The sequence below is a fragment of the Malaclemys terrapin genome, chromosome 2 (genome assembly GCF_027887155.1).
Source record: "Malaclemys terrapin pileata isolate rMalTer1 chromosome 2, rMalTer1.hap1, whole genome shotgun sequence".
Lineage (NCBI taxonomy): Eukaryota > Metazoa > Chordata > Testudines > Emydidae > Malaclemys > Malaclemys terrapin.
Window position 1 is genome coordinate 76,247,298 of NC_071506.1, and position 19,369 is coordinate 76,266,666.

General features: G+C 38.7%; 1 protein-coding gene across 2 annotated transcripts in view; it reads left to right on the forward strand.

Moving 5' to 3' along the window:
* Positions 1 to 17,542, forward strand: part of LOC128831482 (desmocollin-2-like) — a 40,574-nt gene extending 23,032 nt beyond the window's left edge. Inside the window, exons 9-17 of one of the 2 annotated variants that reach the window (XM_054017910.1) lie at positions 207 to 392; positions 2,838 to 3,097; positions 3,204 to 3,337; positions 5,669 to 5,887; positions 7,567 to 7,794; positions 11,165 to 11,286; positions 13,115 to 13,342; positions 14,191 to 14,236; positions 14,318 to 14,405. In XM_054017910.1, the coding sequence (XP_053873885.1) occupies positions 207 to 392; positions 2,838 to 3,097; positions 3,204 to 3,337; positions 5,669 to 5,887; positions 7,567 to 7,794; positions 11,165 to 11,286; positions 13,115 to 13,342; positions 14,191 to 14,226 (1,413 nt within the window). In that variant the 3' untranslated portion in view covers positions 14,227 to 14,236; positions 14,318 to 14,405. Of the gene's footprint in view, positions 1 to 206; positions 393 to 2,837; positions 3,098 to 3,203; positions 3,338 to 5,668; positions 5,888 to 7,566; positions 7,795 to 11,164; positions 11,287 to 13,114; positions 13,343 to 14,190; positions 14,237 to 14,317 lie in introns of both variants that reach the window. The other variant, XM_054017909.1, reaches the window with a different exon arrangement.
* Positions 17,543 to 19,369: the final 1,827 nt, after the last annotated feature.

The window sequence follows — 19,369 nt, forward strand, 5'->3', positions numbered from 1 at the left end:
GGTCACAGACAGGGATGCTTAACGCTTCACTTAGAGGAAAAACAAATAAACAAACCCGAGAACCAAAACCTCATTACCAAAGTTTTACACTGGCCATTGGATTTAAGGCCTTGCATTTAAACACAATATAACTATTTCCTGAACTAAGTAATTGATACTGTAATTCATATTTATTTAATTTAAACAATAGATAATATTTATTTCAGTATGAAACAAAAGTACTGGAAAACCGAGTGAATGTGGAAATACTGAGAATTCCTTGTTTGGACAAGGATGAGCCTAACTCACCTGCCTGGAACTGTAGATTCAGCATTGTAAAAGGAAATGAAGATAATCATTTCGCTATTACAACAGATGGAAGAACAAATGAAGGGGTATTATGTGTTGTTAAGGTAAGCAAAGATGAAAACATCAGTCTAAAGTCTGTTTTTTAAAAAGCAAAACAAAAACCCACATCTAGTTTTCGCTTTTTTGTTGTAGCTAGAAATTCTGTTTAGTTAATAACACATAATTGTCTGTTGGATTTTGGCTCTGCTTCCTCCCCAAATTGAACAAACAAATTCACCTGATATTTTTCTCAGGGTGTAATTTTTCTGGAAAATGTGTAGCAAATTGGACAACATTTTTAGTGAGATTTGATAAAATGTTTAGATGTTTCCCCTTTTTGAGTTTTCCTAATGTTTTTTTGGGGAGGGAGTGGAGTAATTCATTTTAATTCTGTAATAGGTAGGCCCAAATTCCACATTTGGTTTAATCTGGTTTTGACAAGGAATGGTGCCTTTCACTAATTGAAACAGGACTACATCAACATGAACTAGGTACACTTTTTTAGTTCACACCAGCAGGGTCTATATGGAGCAGTTACAGCACAATGCTTTGGAGTGCCCTGCAATTCACATCCTGCCCCCCACCCTCATAGTTCAGATTGTGATGTAATGTAGACAAGCCTGTAAAGTGTACATTGAGACTAAGTGCCTAAAGAATGCATAATACTAATGTATAGTTTTGCAGGTTTACATCCAGTTTTCTTAGTGCTGATCTTTCTTCCATTTAAGTCAATAGGGGCTGGCTCAGGTTCTTAAGAGGTCTTCCTCTAAAAGATCATATAGTTTAATGGATTAAGTGATGGCTTAAAACCAGGAAGTCCTGAGTTCTTGTAGTATCTCTGCCAATGACTACCCTTAATAACAATACTTTGGTCTTATCCAGTATTGTTCTTTACAAATGTTTCGCTACAGTTCATAAAATTACGGTGAAGGAAGGAAATATTATCCTCTCATATTTTACAAAGGGGAAAACAAACTCATGGCGTTTAAGTAACCCATTCAAAACAGTCACTTAACCTTTGTTTCTTAACTATCTGTGTAATTTGGAGTGTGTAGGTAAATGATTCTTGCCTTTCTGCCTACTTGTGGCTGTATACACCTTAGTTCCTGTATATGCTCAGGTCTGTTAGATTTCCTCTATAGGTATTATTTTACAGACAGGCAATATGAGACAAGACCCTTAACCTCTCTGTGTTTCCATTTCACCATCTGCTTTTTTGTTTGTTTAAACAATCATAAGTACCTCCCAAGGTGCACAGAAGGTTAATATGTACTTGGAAAATGTAAATCTCTGTTATGTGCAGAGAAGTATGGGTATGGCTTTAAAAAAAAAAAAGTCATATTTTAACACACAGCACCCCGCTATGACCAAAGTGTACCAACTCACTTGAAATTTCTCATAGCAGTAGACTATTAACATCTACTTGCTGGCCCACACAGGATAACCTTTCTAACAATTCTGCTACAGCTAGTTTGGATTCTGTTTTAGCTTAAGAGTTAACACTATGCTTTCCCCATAATGTCCATACTTGCTGTATGGAACATGGCTTCATCATATTTGTTCTCTTAAAGAGAAGAATTTCATATTGGAAAGTGTGAGGTAATCAAAGCATTTCAAGAATTTTTTGTTTTATTTTGTTTTTTGTTCTATCAGTGTTTATCAGTATTTCTGAATGTGTAAAAGCAACCTGATATCTCTATTAGTGTTTATAAATGGGAGGCTTTCAAGGTGAGAAATCTGCCATTAAGGACAGCCTAGATGCCATGTACAAAAAACAAAACAAAAAACACTTGTCATGCCAACTGCACTAGAAGTTCAGAGGCTCTTACCGTTGTTGAATTCTCACTAAGCACACACATGCATTTCTAATAGGAAAGAATTCTTGACTTATGGCAACAGACAGGAAAGGCAGCAAGTATTCTAGGAAGAAAGTCAGGGCATGTCTACGTTTCAGCAGCACAGCTGTGATGCAGGAGCTGTGGCACCATAGCGTAGACGCTTCATACATCAATGAAAGGAGTTTTTCTACCAATGTAGGTAATCCACCACTTCAAGAGGCTAGGTGGATGGAAGGACTCTTGGGAGGTTAGGTCAACATATACACAGTGCTCAGGGTGCAAAATTGTTCACAGCCCTGAGTGATGTAGCTAGGGCAATCTAATTAAGTGTAGACCGACCATGCCTCAGTTCTAGAAATAAACATACTTAGTTTTTAACATAGCCCTTGGGGTGGAGAGCAGCCCAATAAAGAGTTACAAATATAACCATGTTTTGTGGTGCTGCTTATGCCATTCTAGGGATGCCTCTTCTTTTTCTTAAATAAGCTGGTACTTAGCACGTCCTGAAAATCAGGCCCCTTTAAGGTTTCTTAGGTGGGACACCCAAAATAATTAGTCCTTTTCTAAAATCCTGACCATGTTTGACTTTGTCTCTTTTCTCACCCCAGTTTTTAATAGTAAAAATTTATAGGAGGTTTTGGTGAATTTAATAGACCTAAATTTATTTTACAGGGATTGGACTACGAAACTACCAGTCTGAGGATACTTGAGATTGCTGCATCTAATGAGATACCTTATGCAGTAGTACCATATTCAAGTTCACTTTCCCAGAGCAGCTGTACTGTTAGAGTTACCATACTAGATGATGATGAGGGACCAGTATTCAAACCTTGTTTGTTTCCTATAACGATTGACGGATGCGTGACAGTTGGAACAGTGGTTGGCAAATACCTAGCAGAGGATCCAGAAACAGGAAATAGTGAAGGCATACGGTATAAATAATTTTATTTTACTGGTTTATTAAATGTACAGCATTTTGGGGGATATGGGGAGATAAGCATTATACAATTATTTTTTAAACATTTTTATTTTTACTAGCTATCGGATAGCACCTGGCCAAAGCAACTGGATCACCATTGATGAAAACTCGGGCGAGCTCAGAACTGCTAAATTTTTTGACAAAGATATGACAGGCAGGCAGTGCAATATTACAGTCATTGCAGTAGACCAGAGTGAGTACAAATGTTGAATATGTATAACTTATTTGGTCTATAAATGAATCGCACATGTTCGGGTGCGCACACAAATATTTATGGAACTGTGTCACATTAAACTATTTTCCTCTTAACCTGCAGTTGATTGTAATGGAGATAGGCTTTTTACCATTGCATTTTTTTAGGAGTGATAATTCCCCTCCCCCAATAGGAGGAAAAGAATAACAATCGTTCACAGAGACTGGGAGTAGCTGTTCTAGTTTTGAGCAACTGCATACAGCATTCAGGGCCAGATTTTCAAAAGTATTCATCACTCATAATTGGGGCCAGACTTCCACAAGAGCTCAGTTCTCATTTAAAATGCTTCAATATTTATTTTGAAATATATTAAATCTGATACTTTCATTGGTGAACACTTTTTTTTTTCTTTTGGTTACCTTCCCTATTCCCAAATAACCTTCCTCCCCGCCAATCCCCTTAATAGTACCACAGACAGCCATGAGGTTGGCTGGTGGGGGCGGGTGGAATCAGGATGTCATTCTGTAAATACAAAATCCATGTAAAGCTTATTTTTAATCTTCTGTTTGATCCCTTGCAGTCTAACTGGGAAGCATATAAGTTAAGAGCACTTTTAAGAGTAACTTTGCTTTACTGTTTTGTTCGTGGGTTTTTTTTTTTCTATATTATATTTGTTCTCTCTTCTCCAGTACCCTACTTAAGGCTAGATTCTGCAACATTTCTCCCAATAAGCTATACTTACTCAGATTAGTAGTCCCTATTTTATCTGGGGTTACTCAACCAGGTAAGTACTACTCATCATGCTTAAGGGTTGCAGAATCAGGTTCTCACTCTAAAACTGATTTTGGAGTTGAAAATTAACATTAAACTAAAAGATTACATGTTCTCTATTTTTTTTTTTTTTTTTTTATCCTAGGAAAAGACGTAATTGAGATAAACTAATGAAGTACCCTTTTTGTTTCCCAAATGCTTAGTGTAGCTAATAGATTCTCAAGGTAAATTTAGTGATTGTAGCCCAAAGACTTAAATATTTTGGTGTGACAATGTGAGTACTATTAGAGGCATTACAAACATGCATTTCATATTGAAAGCAAAAATGCATTGGACTCAGTGTCAGGATCTAGCCCTTATCTGTTAAAACCTGAATGGGAAAAAATTTAAAGTTCTTCAAATTACTTTGTAAGCAGAACCTGTACTTAAAGTTTGACTAATTTTGATGTAATTAGATTATTCAAATTTTACAATTTAAGATGCTAAATGTAAATGCAGTATATAACAGTGAGCAGATATATCTATAAAAGGAAGCAGTAAGAAATAATTTGACTTCAGCATTCTGCATATGTAAGTCCTAGTCATTTCTGTAGAGGTTACTAGATAACTTCAGGTGTTGACAGTGGGTCAGTTCAGCTAAGAGGAGGATTTTACTGGTGTTGGTGGCTGTTGTCATAGGTTGGTGATGTGGCATTGCTGCATCCCATCACTGCAAGATGATGCAAAGGGGAAGAGTAGGGACAATAGAAGAATTGTATGTGAAAGGAATTCACAGTCCCACGCAGGACCATAGCCAGCCAAACAAAGTGTGAATACATCAGCATGTGGAACTGTTGACCCCTGCATCCTGGTGCATCACTCTCCCACTTTCGTAAACGCCATCGTTTAGGTTTGATTAGGATGGAGAATCTGTAATGATGTAAAAACAGATATTGGAGACTGGGGACAAAGGCAGGATTCTTTCCTACATGATTTTGAAATACCCCGTTGAATAGCCTGCATTTTTAAAGATCTTATGACCATTTGAGACAGGGATTTATCATACAATCTATTATGAATGATTCATAGAATATCAGGGTCGGGAGGACCTCAGGACGTCTTCTAGTCCAACCCCCTGCTCAAAACAGGACCAATTCCCAGGCAGATTTTTACCCTAGTTCCCTAAATGTGTGGGGACGGGGTCAGCAAGAGGCAGATTTTTCTTTAGAGGAGCTGAGATGAGTAAGAGAATACCAATTGGAACGTCTTTTCCCCTCCTATCAGATGCTGCTATACCTGCTCCAAGAAATGCTGGGTTCCCCTCCTCCTCCCCCCCAGCTACCCAGCGAGGCATCCGCTCCTGATTTCATTTCACAGTCTTCTGCCTATTGAGCCCTTACAGCAGCAGCCAAGGGGAAATCAGTATTCCTATAAGCTAGGGGAAAGGCTGGGAAACTCCCCGTCTGCTTTTACTTTTAAATCCTGGGTACCAGCTTGGATTAGATGAAACCACAGAGTTTTAAAACTTGGAGAGCATTATAAAAGTTAAACAGCACTGAAATTATTATTTCTGTCTCCTAGGTGGTAAAACAGGTACTGGAACAGTGTTGGCCAATGTAGGTGCTTGCGACAGATATTCTTACCCCACCGTGACTCCAAAAGACTTTACAATGTGCAGAGACCGAAAACCAGTTTATATTACTGCAGTCACTTCTAATGAGTCTCCCTATTCTGCACCTTTCAGATTTGATATTTCTGACAGGAGTATGGGTTCAGGATGGCAAACAACACAACAAGATGGTATGCAATATTGTGTATTCTTTTTTAAAACAAGAATATTAATAGTATTAATTGCGAGATTTATTGTATCTTTTCAGTAAACAGACTTGTGCCACTTTTTTGTATTTTTGACATACTTACAATAAGTATTTGGAGATTAATCAGACCATACCAGAGTCACAGAAAGCATGCAAACCCTCAGACAGGAAGTAGCAAAGCAAGATAGAAACCAGTATGATCAAATAGAAAGGTAGTTTATTTTAACCTAAAAGATATCCTTCAGAAAATGGAAGTCCAAGGAATAAAAAGGAACAATGCAGGCAAAAAAGTCTGTAAGTTAGGAGAACTAAAAGCAATTTTGAAGAGCAAATAGCCAAATATCTGAAAACAAATAGGAAGATTTTTAAATATAAGCAAGAAAATTGTAAGAGGTAAGTCTGTTGGATTACAACGGAGTAAAGCGGACACTTAAGGGAGAATAAGGACATGGCAGAAATGCTACATTTCTTGGCATCACTCTTCACCAAATGAGGAAGTTAGGGAACCACCTACTTCAAATACTTCAAATTAGGGCCAAATTCAAGTTTCCTTTCTAATTCCCTAAACAGAACCCTCTACAGAATCTAGCATGCCCCTGACGTGTAGCCCAATGCTGTCCTCCTGCAGAGCCACCAGCTGAGGGTACCTGGAACAGAAAAGAGACGGAGAGGAGCTCCAGAGAGCTCTGTGCTCCAGCTATTCTGGCTTTGGAATACCCCTTTTGCAACAGTGGGGAAACTCCTGTAAGTTACAGCAGATACAGGGGCTGCTCTAACTACTCCGAGAGCCATGCTGGCACCTTGATCAACCCAGAAATAGGAAGGTGCAGAGATGGATGGTGTCTTCTGAGAAGCACAGAATCTGAATCCCACTCATTTCAGATAAAGATGAGATTGAAGTGTCAAAAGAGGAAATGATGGAATAAACTGAAAAACACAATAACAAAAGTCACCAGAAACTGCTGGTTTTTAAGAATGACATGGCCGAGCTGCGAACACAAATGTACAATATCTCTTTAAAATGAACGGTTATGCTGGAGGATTAGAAGGTACAACATGTTATACTGGAACTAGTCAAAAACAGATGGAAAAAATGTGTTTTGCCCTGATTATTTCCTGTAGCTCATCAGGAGCAGCGGCTGGCATCTTCACTGTGAAAAACAAATATAATTTTAAATCAATAAAACTGAAAACAAACCATAACAAAACCTACCAAAGTTTCATACTACTGACCTTAAGAAGAGGTCTCACTATGCAGCTCTCACTTTTCATTTCCTGTTCTTAATGATTAACAAAGTATACTTAGAGAAGGGGTGTAAATCTTAGAAACATTTTTTGTTGTCCATGTCAGTGATAAAACTTAACTGTATGGTCCCGCACAGAATAACTGCTTTCCTATCCAGTAACTGAAAGCTAGAGAATTAAGCTCCAATCCTGCAAATAGGTCTCTGTGGGCAGACCCTTACCCCTGTACAGTGTGTCACTGACTTCATTTAATACACCAGTGGCTTCAGCGGGATTTTATGTATTTAGGTGATATAGTCCATCCACTTGGATTCCTTTGTAGGGCTGGAGCCTTAGAAATGTCCTTTACATCAGTTACAAAGAAAAGGTAACAATTTTTTAACATTCAACATTGGATTTGTTTTATCCTTTTTGCAGATAGATCTATATTACTTTCACCAAGGACTGATATTCCATTTGGAATATATAAAATTCCTATCAATGTGAGGGATAATGCCGGAAGACTAGGAACAACTATGGTTACAGTTAACTATTGTGATTGTACTACTCCAAGTGATTGTGGTACTGTCCGACAAAGTTCATCAGCTATTACTCTTGGTGTATGGGCCATCCTTGCAATGATTCTGGGATCACTATTACTGCTATGTAAGTATGCATTTATATGAAATGCAAAATATTCTCTTTTTAAAATTCGATACTAGTCTGTTTCGTAATAGACAGTGCCTCTTCTATTAAGATTCTTGCATAGCCTGCATCACCGTAGTATCTGAGCAACTTCCAGAAGTGTGTTAAATGATGTGATTAATATCTGTCACTTGTGGTTCTTTTTTTTTCTCTCTTCCTCCCTTGGGGGAGAGTTGATGTCGGAATTTTGTATAGTTATTTTTTAGGGCTGTGAAGCAGTGCCGGCTCTAGGTTTTTTGCTGCCCCAAGCAAAAAAATTTTTGCCTGCCCCCTATCCCAGTCCTGGGCTCTCTTCCCCTTCTCCTCCTCCCTCCCACCCCCCCGCTCACCACACACACACACACACACACACACACACACACACACACACACACACACCCCTGCACCCTCCTTCCGCCGCAGCCTTGGGTCACTGGTAACTCGCTCCCAGGGCAAGTCATTCAGCAGGAATTTTAGATGTGCACAGAACACAGACAGGATTGGTTCCCATATGGTTACAGAACTCCAGTAAAGTGGAACAATTTTCGGCTTGTGTGATTGGAGGATATCTGGATGCATATTATAAGACTGTCCTACATAAATGAGGAAAAGTTGAGGTGCCTTTATTATTCTTTTGCTCCATTCTTTGTTTCTATGGGGAATTTACCAATGCGATATCACTGTCTTCCTCTTAAACAAACAAACAAACAAAAAAGGCAATGGCTGTTGAAAATAGCAATTCCAGTCCTAATAAGCACTGGGAAGCATTTCTTGCTCAATTTTATCCTACTTTTTCTACAGCAAGTTACAGTGGATCAGTATATTTGATTTGGGAGAAATGAAGTAACAGCTGCCCAAACTGAGCATGAGCACTCCTGAATTTTGAGGTGTTCAAATCTGGAAGGCAGGTGTGTGTGTGGGGGGGGGGGGGGCTGTGGCTCCGCAGGGGAGCACGGCAGCATGTATGCAGCAGTGTATCTGGCACTGCGCGAAGCCAAACACGCTGGTCTGAGTGGCACGGTAAGGGGGTTGGAGAAGGGGTAGGGGGTTTTGGGGGGGGGCAGTCAAGGGACAGGGAGCAGGGGGCATTGGATGGGTCAGGAGTTCGGGGGGGGCAGTCAGGGGACAGGCAGCAGTTGGATAGGCATGGGAGTCCCAGGGGTTTGTCAGGGTACAGGTAGGGGGAGGGGTCCTAGCGGGGAAGTTGGGGAGGGGTCTCAGGAGGGGGCAGTTGGGGACAAGGACCAGTGGGGCTTAGATAGGGGGTGGGGTCCTGGGGGGGCAGTTGGGGCAGGGGTCCCAGGAGGGGATGATCAGGGGACAGGGGTGTTGGATGGGTTGGAGTTTCTGTGGGGGGCAATTGGAGGGAGTGGATGGGGGCAGGGTGGGGCTACCCTCCCTCCCCATGGAGTGTCCTATTTTTTGAATGTTAAAATATGGTATCCCTACTCACAGTGCAGCTCTCCATTCAAAGCAGGCTGCAGCATGAGGTCTCACCTTCCTCACTCCCTCCCCCTCTTTCCTGTTGGTAGTGGCCAAGGGAATGCTGGGAAATGTAGCTCTTTCCCTCCTCCAGGGCTGGCTCTATAGGCAGGGAGCTAACCAAGGAACTACAGCTCCCAGGGCCCCCTGTTGGTTCTCAGATCCCATGTTAGATCCCTGCTGCCGCTGCAAATGGGCTGCCCCAAGCACGTGCTTGCTTTGCTGGTGCCTAGAGCTGCCCCTGCTGTCAAGCTAAATAGAATACCATTTATTTAAATATTTTTGGATGTTTTTCTACATTTTCAAATATATTGATTTCAATTACAAAACAAGATACAAAGTGTACAGTGCTCACTTTATATTTTTATTACAAATATTTGCACTGTAAAAAAACAAGAAATAGTATTTTTCAATTCTCTCATTACAAGTACTGTAGTGCACTCTCTTTATCATGAAAGTTGAACTTGCAGGAGATAATGCTGCCTGTTTGTTTACAATGTCATGTGACAGTCAGAAAAGGCATTCGCATGGCACGGTTGTAGCCAGAGTCGCAAGATATTCACATGTCCCTTCTTGTTTCAACCACCATTCCGAGGACGTGCGTCCATGCTGATCACAGGTTCTGCTTGATAACTATCCAAAGCAGTATGGACCGATGCATGTTCATTTTCATCATTTGAGTCAGATGTCACCGGCCCCCAGATGGTTGATTTTCTTTTTTTTGGTGGTTTGGGTTCTGTAGTTTCCACATCAGTGTTGCACTTTTAAGACTTTTGATACCATGCTCCACACCTTGTCCCGCTCAGATTTGGAAGGCACTTCAGACCAAGGGTCGAGTGCTGTATCTATCTTTAGAAATTTCACATTGGTAACTTCTTTGCGTTTTATCAAATCTGAAGTGAAAGTGTTCTTAAAACGAACAACATGTGCTGGGTCATCATCCAAGACTGCTATAACATGAAATATATGGCAGAATGTGGGTAAAACAGAGCAGGAGACATACAGTTCTCCCCCCAGGAGTTCAGTCACAAATTTAATTAACGCATTACTTTTTTAACTTGCGTCTTTGGGATGGAAGCATGTCCTCTGGAATGGTGGCCGAAGCATGAAGAGCCATACACATGTTTAGCATATCTGGCACATAAATACCTTGCAGTGCTGGCTACAAAAGTGTCATGCAAATGTCTGTTCTCATTTTCAGGTGACATTGTAAATAAGAAGCGGGCAGCATTATCTCCTGTAAATGTAAACAAACTTGTTTGTCTTAGCAATTGGCTGAACAAGAAGTAGGACTAAGTGGACTTGCAGGCTCTAAAATTTTACATTGTTTTGTTTTAGAGTGCAGTTATCTAACAAAAAAAATCTATATTTGTAAGGTGCACTTTCATGATAAAGAGAATGCACTACAGGACTTGTATAAGGTGAATTGAAAAATACTATTTCTTTTAGCATTTTTACAGTGCGAACATTTGTAATAATACTATAAAGTGAGAACTGTAAACTCTGTATTCTATGTTGTAATTGAAATCAATATATTTGAAAATGTAGAAAAACATTCACAAATATTTAATACATTTAAATTGGTATCCTATTGTTTAACAGTGCGATTAAAGCTGCAATTAATCTTGATTAATTTTTTTGAGTTAATCTTGTGAATTAATTGCGATTAATTGACAGCCCTAGTTTTTGCACACCAGAGTATTCAGAGGCTTCAAATTTGCTGGTCACTAATCACACTTAATATTTTATCTCCGGACACAAATCCAAATACTTTATCAATACTGGACTGTGCACATATTCCTCTGACACATACAAAAATCCAGTACCTTTATACTCAAGAAGCTTTTTCATTTTATTTTCCCTTGTGTAGTAATCCTGATTACACTTTGTGGCTGTTATGGCACGGGGGCAGTGAGTAAACATGTGCCTGATGATTTAGCTAATCAGAACTTAATTATATCAAACACAGAAGCACCAGGAGAAGAGGTGATGGTGAGTAGTGTTTTTATTTATTTAATTGTAGGAACGTGTAATGAAGGTATTGTAATCACCACAGTATGACATGGAGACCCTTTGCAAATTTGTGAATCAGTGAGTTAGTGAAACAATAAAAAGCTAGGATAATGCATTTGTAAATGTATTGTTCATTTGAAAAGCATGGTTTAATTTTTAAATAGAGGGATGGGTTAAATAGAAAAAGGAATAGGGGGCTCAAATCTTGAGGTGGGGGTGTAGTAGAGGGAGACCCGGACAGGCTGTGGGGACATGGACAGAAGAGTCTTATAACTAGGACACACTCTCCTCCCTAACCTGGAATTAAAACCAGAAATCCTGAGTCTTTACACATTCCCCTGCTGTAAGCAAGTATATGATTAAACCACTGGCAAATTCTCTTTTTCTCTCGCTTCTAGTGGCTGGTCCATACAGGGGATAACAGCATGTAACGGCTATCAGTTACTCTCTTAGCACGTGTGGTTAAAAGACCATGAAAGTTGTAAAATCAAGCACTCAAGTTTGGAAATGCCAGAATTGCAAGGGGAACATTCATTCTGCAAAATGGCAAAGTCACTAAACACCTGAAGCTTCTAAGGCTGGGCTCATGCTGCTGTAGCAGCACTGTTACCACCATGGGAACACCTAGGAGCTGCCAGAGCAGCTGTGCCATTGGAGATAGGTCAGGGATGAGACCTGGCTCTTTTTCCTGACACAGTTTCAGTAACCTGTGAGCCCCCTCTCAGGGCAGCACCCTTACCTCCCAGGGTCAGGGGGGTGGGGTGGGAAGGAAAAAGAAGGAAAAACCTGACCAGGCTCCCCTCGTCCCCCTCCAAAAAAAAAAAACCCCAAAACAAACCCCAAATTGCCATGGCTCAGCCTAGTTCCCCTTCTTGGGACACTATGCAGAGAAGGAGCTCCCCAAACTGTGTGTGTGAGTGGAGAGATGAGGTGAAAGGGAGGTGAGAACTGAGCCAGGGCTCTCCACACCCAGCCACCCTCAAGACTCAGTCTATCTCCCCCCTGTGGAATAACAGCTTTCTGCTGCTACCTAATGTTGCTCAGGTAATATCAGTCCATGCTGAAGGCTCTGGATTCAAATCATAATCGTGCACCATTTGGGGGTATGGGGAGTGTTACAGTTGCACAGTAGCAGTTTTTTCCTATTAAAAAGTTAATCACATTTAAATTGTTACTTAGGTTTCAAAAAGTTAGGAAATGTCAGATTTATGATGGCCTATTTAAGGTTACACAGGCATCCTTGTGCCTAGGCATTGTGAAAGTCTTTAATTATATGATCATATAAAATTTTTTCTACAGGACTCCAGCCTCATTCAGTGCAAAGACTGAAATGCCCAAGGGAACAGAATGAAGGTTGCACAAGCAACTATAAATTTGGCTTTGCAACTTTTTAGTGCTTGACTTTGCAACCTAAATAACATTATTTTATTTATGTAACTTTATAGCATACTAGCAAATGATCTGTAATATGAAAGTATCTGAGTGCTTTTTGCTTCCCAAAGTGGTCCTTGTAGGAGGCTCTCTAAATTATATGCATATAGAGGCCATCAACTGCCCATGATTTATGCACAAACTTCTTTAGACATCAGTGAGAGTGCTCAGCATGGATTCAGTACAATACTGTATGCACACAGAATGAGACATTTCAGTTTAAGCACTGACCATTTCCAAGTCCTGTATCCTTTTGAAATGATCTGTCCAAAAGCAAAGGTGATAAAGGAAATATTTCTTTGTTAGAAAAATTTACATCTGAAGTATTTTGGTAAGATTTTTTCCCCCCCTTCCCCACTATTATCTTTGCTTTTAGGATCCAAATATCATTCCTCTACAAGCTGCAACTGTAAATTCTTGTGATCAAGGGGTTGGCATGGGCACAATAGGACATGAAGTAAAAACTGGGGGACAGAGTTTTGAAATGTCCAAAGGAGGACATCAGACCCTGGAATCAGTCAGGGGATATGGACAGTCCACGGTGGAACAAGGCAGATACTCATACTCAGAATGGCAGAATTTTATGCATTCTCGTCTAGGTGAAGTAAGTATTTTGATATTTGTCTCCGGTATCATACTGTTTGAATTTACGACAGTTCTCCCCCCCCACCCCACCCTACCCCCACCCCTTTGACGATAGTTTTGCTCAAAGAGTGGTCTAACAATCTCCAATTACCCCCAAAGAGAAACACACCAGAATAGTTTTTAAGCAGAACTATTATTTTCCATTTGGAATATGACTGCTGTGTGTCTGTGCACAGATGTACTTGCTTTTGGTCTAACTGTCCATTGTACTGATTTTATCTAAATGCTTCCAAGGGATAAAATTTAATGCCTTATGTACATGCTGGATGTGGTGCACGTATTGCTGTGCAACATTAGAAAATATATGTACACCATGCACCAAAAACCAAGTTTTATGTATAGGGCCCTACCAGTTTCCTGGCTGTGAAAAAGATGTCACGACTGTGAAATAAGCCCTTCCCTGTGAAATCTGATCTTGCCATGCTACTGGGAGCGCCCTAGCCTGGGGAGGGACAGGACTTGTCCATCCCCTGCACGGCTGCTTAGGGAGGGGGGAAATGAGATCAGACCCACCTCCTGGGTATCTTTTGGTTACAATACCATGAAATTTCAGATGGCTGAAAACGTGAAATTGACCAACTTTAAAACTCTCTGGCTGTGAAATTGATCAAAATGGACCATTTGGTAGGGCCGAATTTGTGTAAATCATGCTTTTAATCTTGTTTTCAAATGGATTTAATTGTTTAACAGGTTAACCAGTTTCTTCACATTTTATTATGTGTGTGATCAGTAGAAAATGATTTTTGTTAAATACTTATTTTATAGTATGAATTATATAGACCAATCATGTGCATTTTTTGTATGTAGGAACCCATTAGAGGACACACTCTGATTAAAAATTAAACAATGAAAGGTAAATCAAAAATTATTTTTATGCCATACGTTTAGGATAACAGTTAAAGAAAACTAATAGTATGTTTTTCTTTTTATGCAGAAGGTGTATATGTGCAGACAGGATGAAGAAAATAAGCATTCTGAAGACTATGTCCTTCCATATAACTATGAAGGAAGAGGATCATTGGCTGGTTCTGTAGGCTGCTGCAGCGATCAGCAAGAAGTGGAAGTGCTTGACTTTTTAGATCAGCTGGAACCCAAGTTTAGGACATTAGCAGAAACATGTGTAAAGAGATAAGTGTGCCTATCAGAGTACTGAAATCTGTAAATAAATGGTATTGTCGTGCTTTTCAGAGGCTAGATATTTTTAAACTTGAATGTATTCTGTATTTTTTTTTTTCTTGCTAAGGGAAGTGGTTTACAAAATATATTTAGGGTTGTTATAAGGATGTAAATCCTGCATTAATTCTGCAGTACATAATAATTTTTGGCCTGTACTCCTTACCTATGCTTTAAAGTTTATATCTTAGGTGTTTCTTTTAAAATGATGTGAATACAATAATATTGCATTCTACTTAGCATTATATTTTCTATTGTGTTTACTTTTAATACAAGACTTTAGTGTATTCCTTATTTTAAGTATTCACCTTCAAATTTTTCATTTTATTTGGCTTGAGAGGTGAAAAGCTTTATTTCATTCATCTTTTCTCTTCATAGGAAAAAATAGTATATCAAAATAACTTGTTTTAATGTATTACCTGTACAAATTGAGATCCAAGACTTTTTAATTTTACAAGTAAAATTTCAGACTAAGGTACTAGAGGATTACGTTGGAAAAAACTTCGGATGGAAAACAAAAATGAAAAACTAGTATGTAGTGTATATATGTAACAATGTTCAAAAGTATATTTCCTCCTATTGGACTAGTGCCCACCAAATGTACTATCCCAGGGGATGTAGATAAGTATTGTATGTAAGCACTTTAAGTAATACACTTGGAGAACATGAGTTCAGGATATAGGGATAACTATTGTACTGCACTTGCATTACAATAGACCCCATATCTTGAACTCGTGACCGCCGGAAGTATTACTTATCGTGTTCTAGATATAATTTGAACCTCAGCTGTTTGTGAGCTTTAGTATAACCACATCAGAGATGGGGAATACTGCTAAAGTTTTATACAATGTGGCTACTCATGCCTACTGTAAAATTCAGGTTAGGTGTGTGTCGCTGGAGGTGAGGGGGGAAAAAAGGACCCCAAGGCAAAGGAGGCAGTGACAACTTGATTTATAATCATATTGTGGAATCAGTCATTTATTTCTGTGAGCAGAAGTGACACAAAATATAGCATAAAACTGGACACAGACAGCATTGATAATTTAAAAAAAAAATCAAGTATGATTCCCACTGTTATGGACAGTAAATATCCTACTATTTATTAATATGACGAGTTGTAACTTACTCACAGGTATAAATATAGACAGATCCCGAAGGAAAATTAACAAATATATTGCTCAAGCATAATTAAAGTTAACCTATTACAATACTTTAACACTGTACTGTATATAAGATTGTGACCTCATGATTGTGATAGTAAGATATAAACCACCAATTCCTGAATTGAGTAAGTCTTCAGCTGGTTAATATTTTCTATCCTGGATAAATTATTCATCTTTGATGTGCTCCCAAGATTCTTTTGTGCATTAAATAAATTTCCCTTGTATTATAAAAAAAAGAGAAACTTAAGTTTTTTTTTTTTTGTCTTTTAAATGCTGCTTTTAGGAGTTGCTCTGTAAACACATGCCTTAGGATGGAAATAGTTTTTAACCTGTATATATGATTTTTTTAAAACAAGTTATCCATGACAATAAAGGGTCATGTTGCTCAATGGAGAACTGCCATTGATGACAATGAGAATTCCACACATGACTACAAGTCAATGCAAAACCCTAATTGTCTGAAAAACTGCAAAAGGTAGATACAAAGCTTTACACTTTAAGTAACATTTTAGCTATCAGACTGTAAGTAGACTTCAGAATATTTCTAATAAGATCTAATTGTGATAAATAGTCTTCACAAGGATGAAAATGTTAAAGGTATTCTAGATTATCAGTAGGCTGTTTGGCAGTGGAGCTGAATTTACCCTGAGCAACGTTAACTGCCAACACTAAAGGCAAGACCGTCACTGAGATCAAAGATTTTAATAAGATCCAAGGTATTCTGAACTAGTCTTGTTACAGTAAAAGTAAATCCTGATGGCATTGCTACTCACCCACACCAGTGAGTTTCTTTGTATGTTAAGGGCCAGGTCCTCAGCCAGTGTAAATTGGCATACCTCCATTGATGCAAATGGAGCTATGCTGACCTCATACCAACTGAAGATGAGGCCCTAAGGAACTTCTTATTAGTTTCTCTGTTTTCATATACAGTATCTTCAATGTTAGGTGTAGATATTTTAAGATGACTTGATTTCCTCTTCCCTTTAGACTTATTATTATTATTATTATTATTATTATTATTATTTTTAGCTATAAGAAAGCCTTTGACTCATGAGGGTCCATGGTAAATGTAACCACAAACAAAAAAACCAACACACCAGGCTTTTATAAACACTGAATATAAAAAGTAAAATTCCAGAGCTATGTTTTCATTATTCAAGAAGACACCAGAGTAGTACTCTGTTTAAAAATTAGGGCCAAAAAAATTCATCCTTGGTGTGACTTAATTGAATGTATTGGAGCCAAAAGCATGTTACCAATCTAATTTACATTCACCATTTATCCTGTTTGATTATTTTGTACATTTTACTCAGCTTGGACAATTCAAATAAAATGAGTCAGTTTCACTTGTACATTGCTGCATGCATTGCTTGAATAGCAGGTGAATGTTTAAATCCAAATAAACCATTTTCCTTTAACTTTACTATTCATTTTTGTAAAGTATTTTTGTTACTACCAAGCCTAAATGTGGTGCCATAGCTACCTGGTAGTGTTCCTGTTAAATTTGGTAACCTTATGCTAAAAAAGGTAATAGCCTACACTAGGAAAATAATTTTAAAATAGATTGTCTAATCGAATTTGTATAAACCGTAAAACTTATAAATCTTAAAACAAAAACTTAACTATAAAAAAAATTGCACTAAGCACACAGTATTTGAAAATGTATACTTCACTGATTGTTACAGTCTTGGATGACTTGTTCTCTCCAACTAGGTAATTTCAAAAACTGTCTAGTTGTGTAAACATTATCTTGTTTAATGTCATCATTTTTAAAAATATTTTGTACAACAGTGAGTAATAAAATGGATTTTTGGAAAATAAAAGGACTGCAAAAGTAGTTCATTTCTTGTATACTAGAAAAAAATAGATGTAGACCTGAATCTATGCAGTATCAATTAAAATATGCACTGTTACAAGTTAGCCATGGAGTTTACCTGATCTAATTATGGGAACTACTGTAGTTAAATACTTTTCTAATATATAAAACAACTAAATGGAAAACTACTTACCTACCACACCTGGGCCAAACAACTCACTGATTTTTATGCAGAACTCCTCTTTGAAACCAATGGAGAATTCTGGTTAAAAATGGCTGGCATAGTGTGCAGGAACAGCGAACCGTGGCCACTGGGAGCTGCAGGGGTCCATGCCTGTGGACAGTCAACGTAAACAAAATGCCTCGTGGCCCGCCAGCGGATTACCCAGATGAGCTGCATGCTGAAGGTTGCTGACCCCTGCTCTAGTCTGTAAGGTCCAAATTGATATTACTTTCAGAGTAACAGCCGTGTTAGTCTGTACTCCTGTTCTTCTTTTTATTGATATTATTGTTTTTAAAAAGACAGCCCTATTCAGACACTGAAAGAAGTTTGTCTTCAGCTGATACCCAGGTGTGGTAGGTTGAACTTTACAACCCCCATGCAGTCAGACAACTTTCTAATGATTACAAATAGCTGGAATAAGTAACTTAGTCTATGTATGGCATTAATTTTGTATCTGCAACACTTTACCAAATAGCTGCCTGAGAAGGAAACGAGAAAAGATGAGTGGGGCAAATGGAATGAAATAAGATTCTACAGAGCCTTACATAAGTATGTCACACTGCAGTCTGATAACTCCCATGCAAAAGACCACCCATGTAAGTTATGGTTTGCCCTCACTTCAAGCTAAGTCCTTGTTTCTGTCACAGGCACTTCTAGTAAGTGAAGAGATGATTTTGAGTCAAAAGACTATTTTCCCAGAGGCAGAAATGTAGGTGATTGGGGTAGCTACATTTCCAATGGAGGTGGGTTTCAGAATATTCTAACTACAGTACAAGTCAAGCTTTGTGTCTTTGCCCCTTTTCCAGTTCAGTTCTGCTAACGTGGTATGTAAACAAATATTGCTGTCTCCACCCTAATGTTTGCTCCATATCATCCCTGAAGTATTTAAATTCAACCAGAAAACTTTTGGGAATTTCAGTTGAAACAAAGTGATTCGGATCCTCTCCATGCCTCACAAAATGGACTATGGCTCAATAAGCCTTAATGTAACCCCAAGACCTACAAAAATTATTGAAATAATATTAAGGTTACAACTCAAGTATTTAGAAGTTATTAAATGCCAGACTTCAGTTTGTAGTGTCCAACTGCTTCACAAACATATCCTCACAATACTGAAAGAGGCAGGTAATTAGATTGTATTGTAGTAAATATACAAAAGGGGTCAAATTGAGGCTGCACAGGCAACCCTTAAGTCTGACATTTCGTAACTTTTGAGTGTGACTTTGCAACCTTTTAATACAATTTTTGGATGCTATTCCAAAAGCAAACTGAAAAAAGCTATTCAAGTGTGTGGAATCACATTGACATCCACCTGGCGTCTGCAGTGTTGGAACCTTTTGACCCACTGCACAGATCTCTGCCTCTTGAGCTAATGGAGTAACTGGCAGCAGTAGTAAATTGCAGACCAGTCACTAAAGGGGAACGAGGCACGCACTTTTACAGTGAGCATCAGAATTGGTTGCTGATACCAGAGGACTGGTGAGACTTGGGAATCTTTTTGAGTTCCTTTACAGGTTCTGGAGGGGATTTTGCAATACTAGCCAGATGCATTCCCCTCTTCCTCCCACCCCAAGCCTGACACCTGGTCTGTGTTCCCTCCAGGCTGTCCCT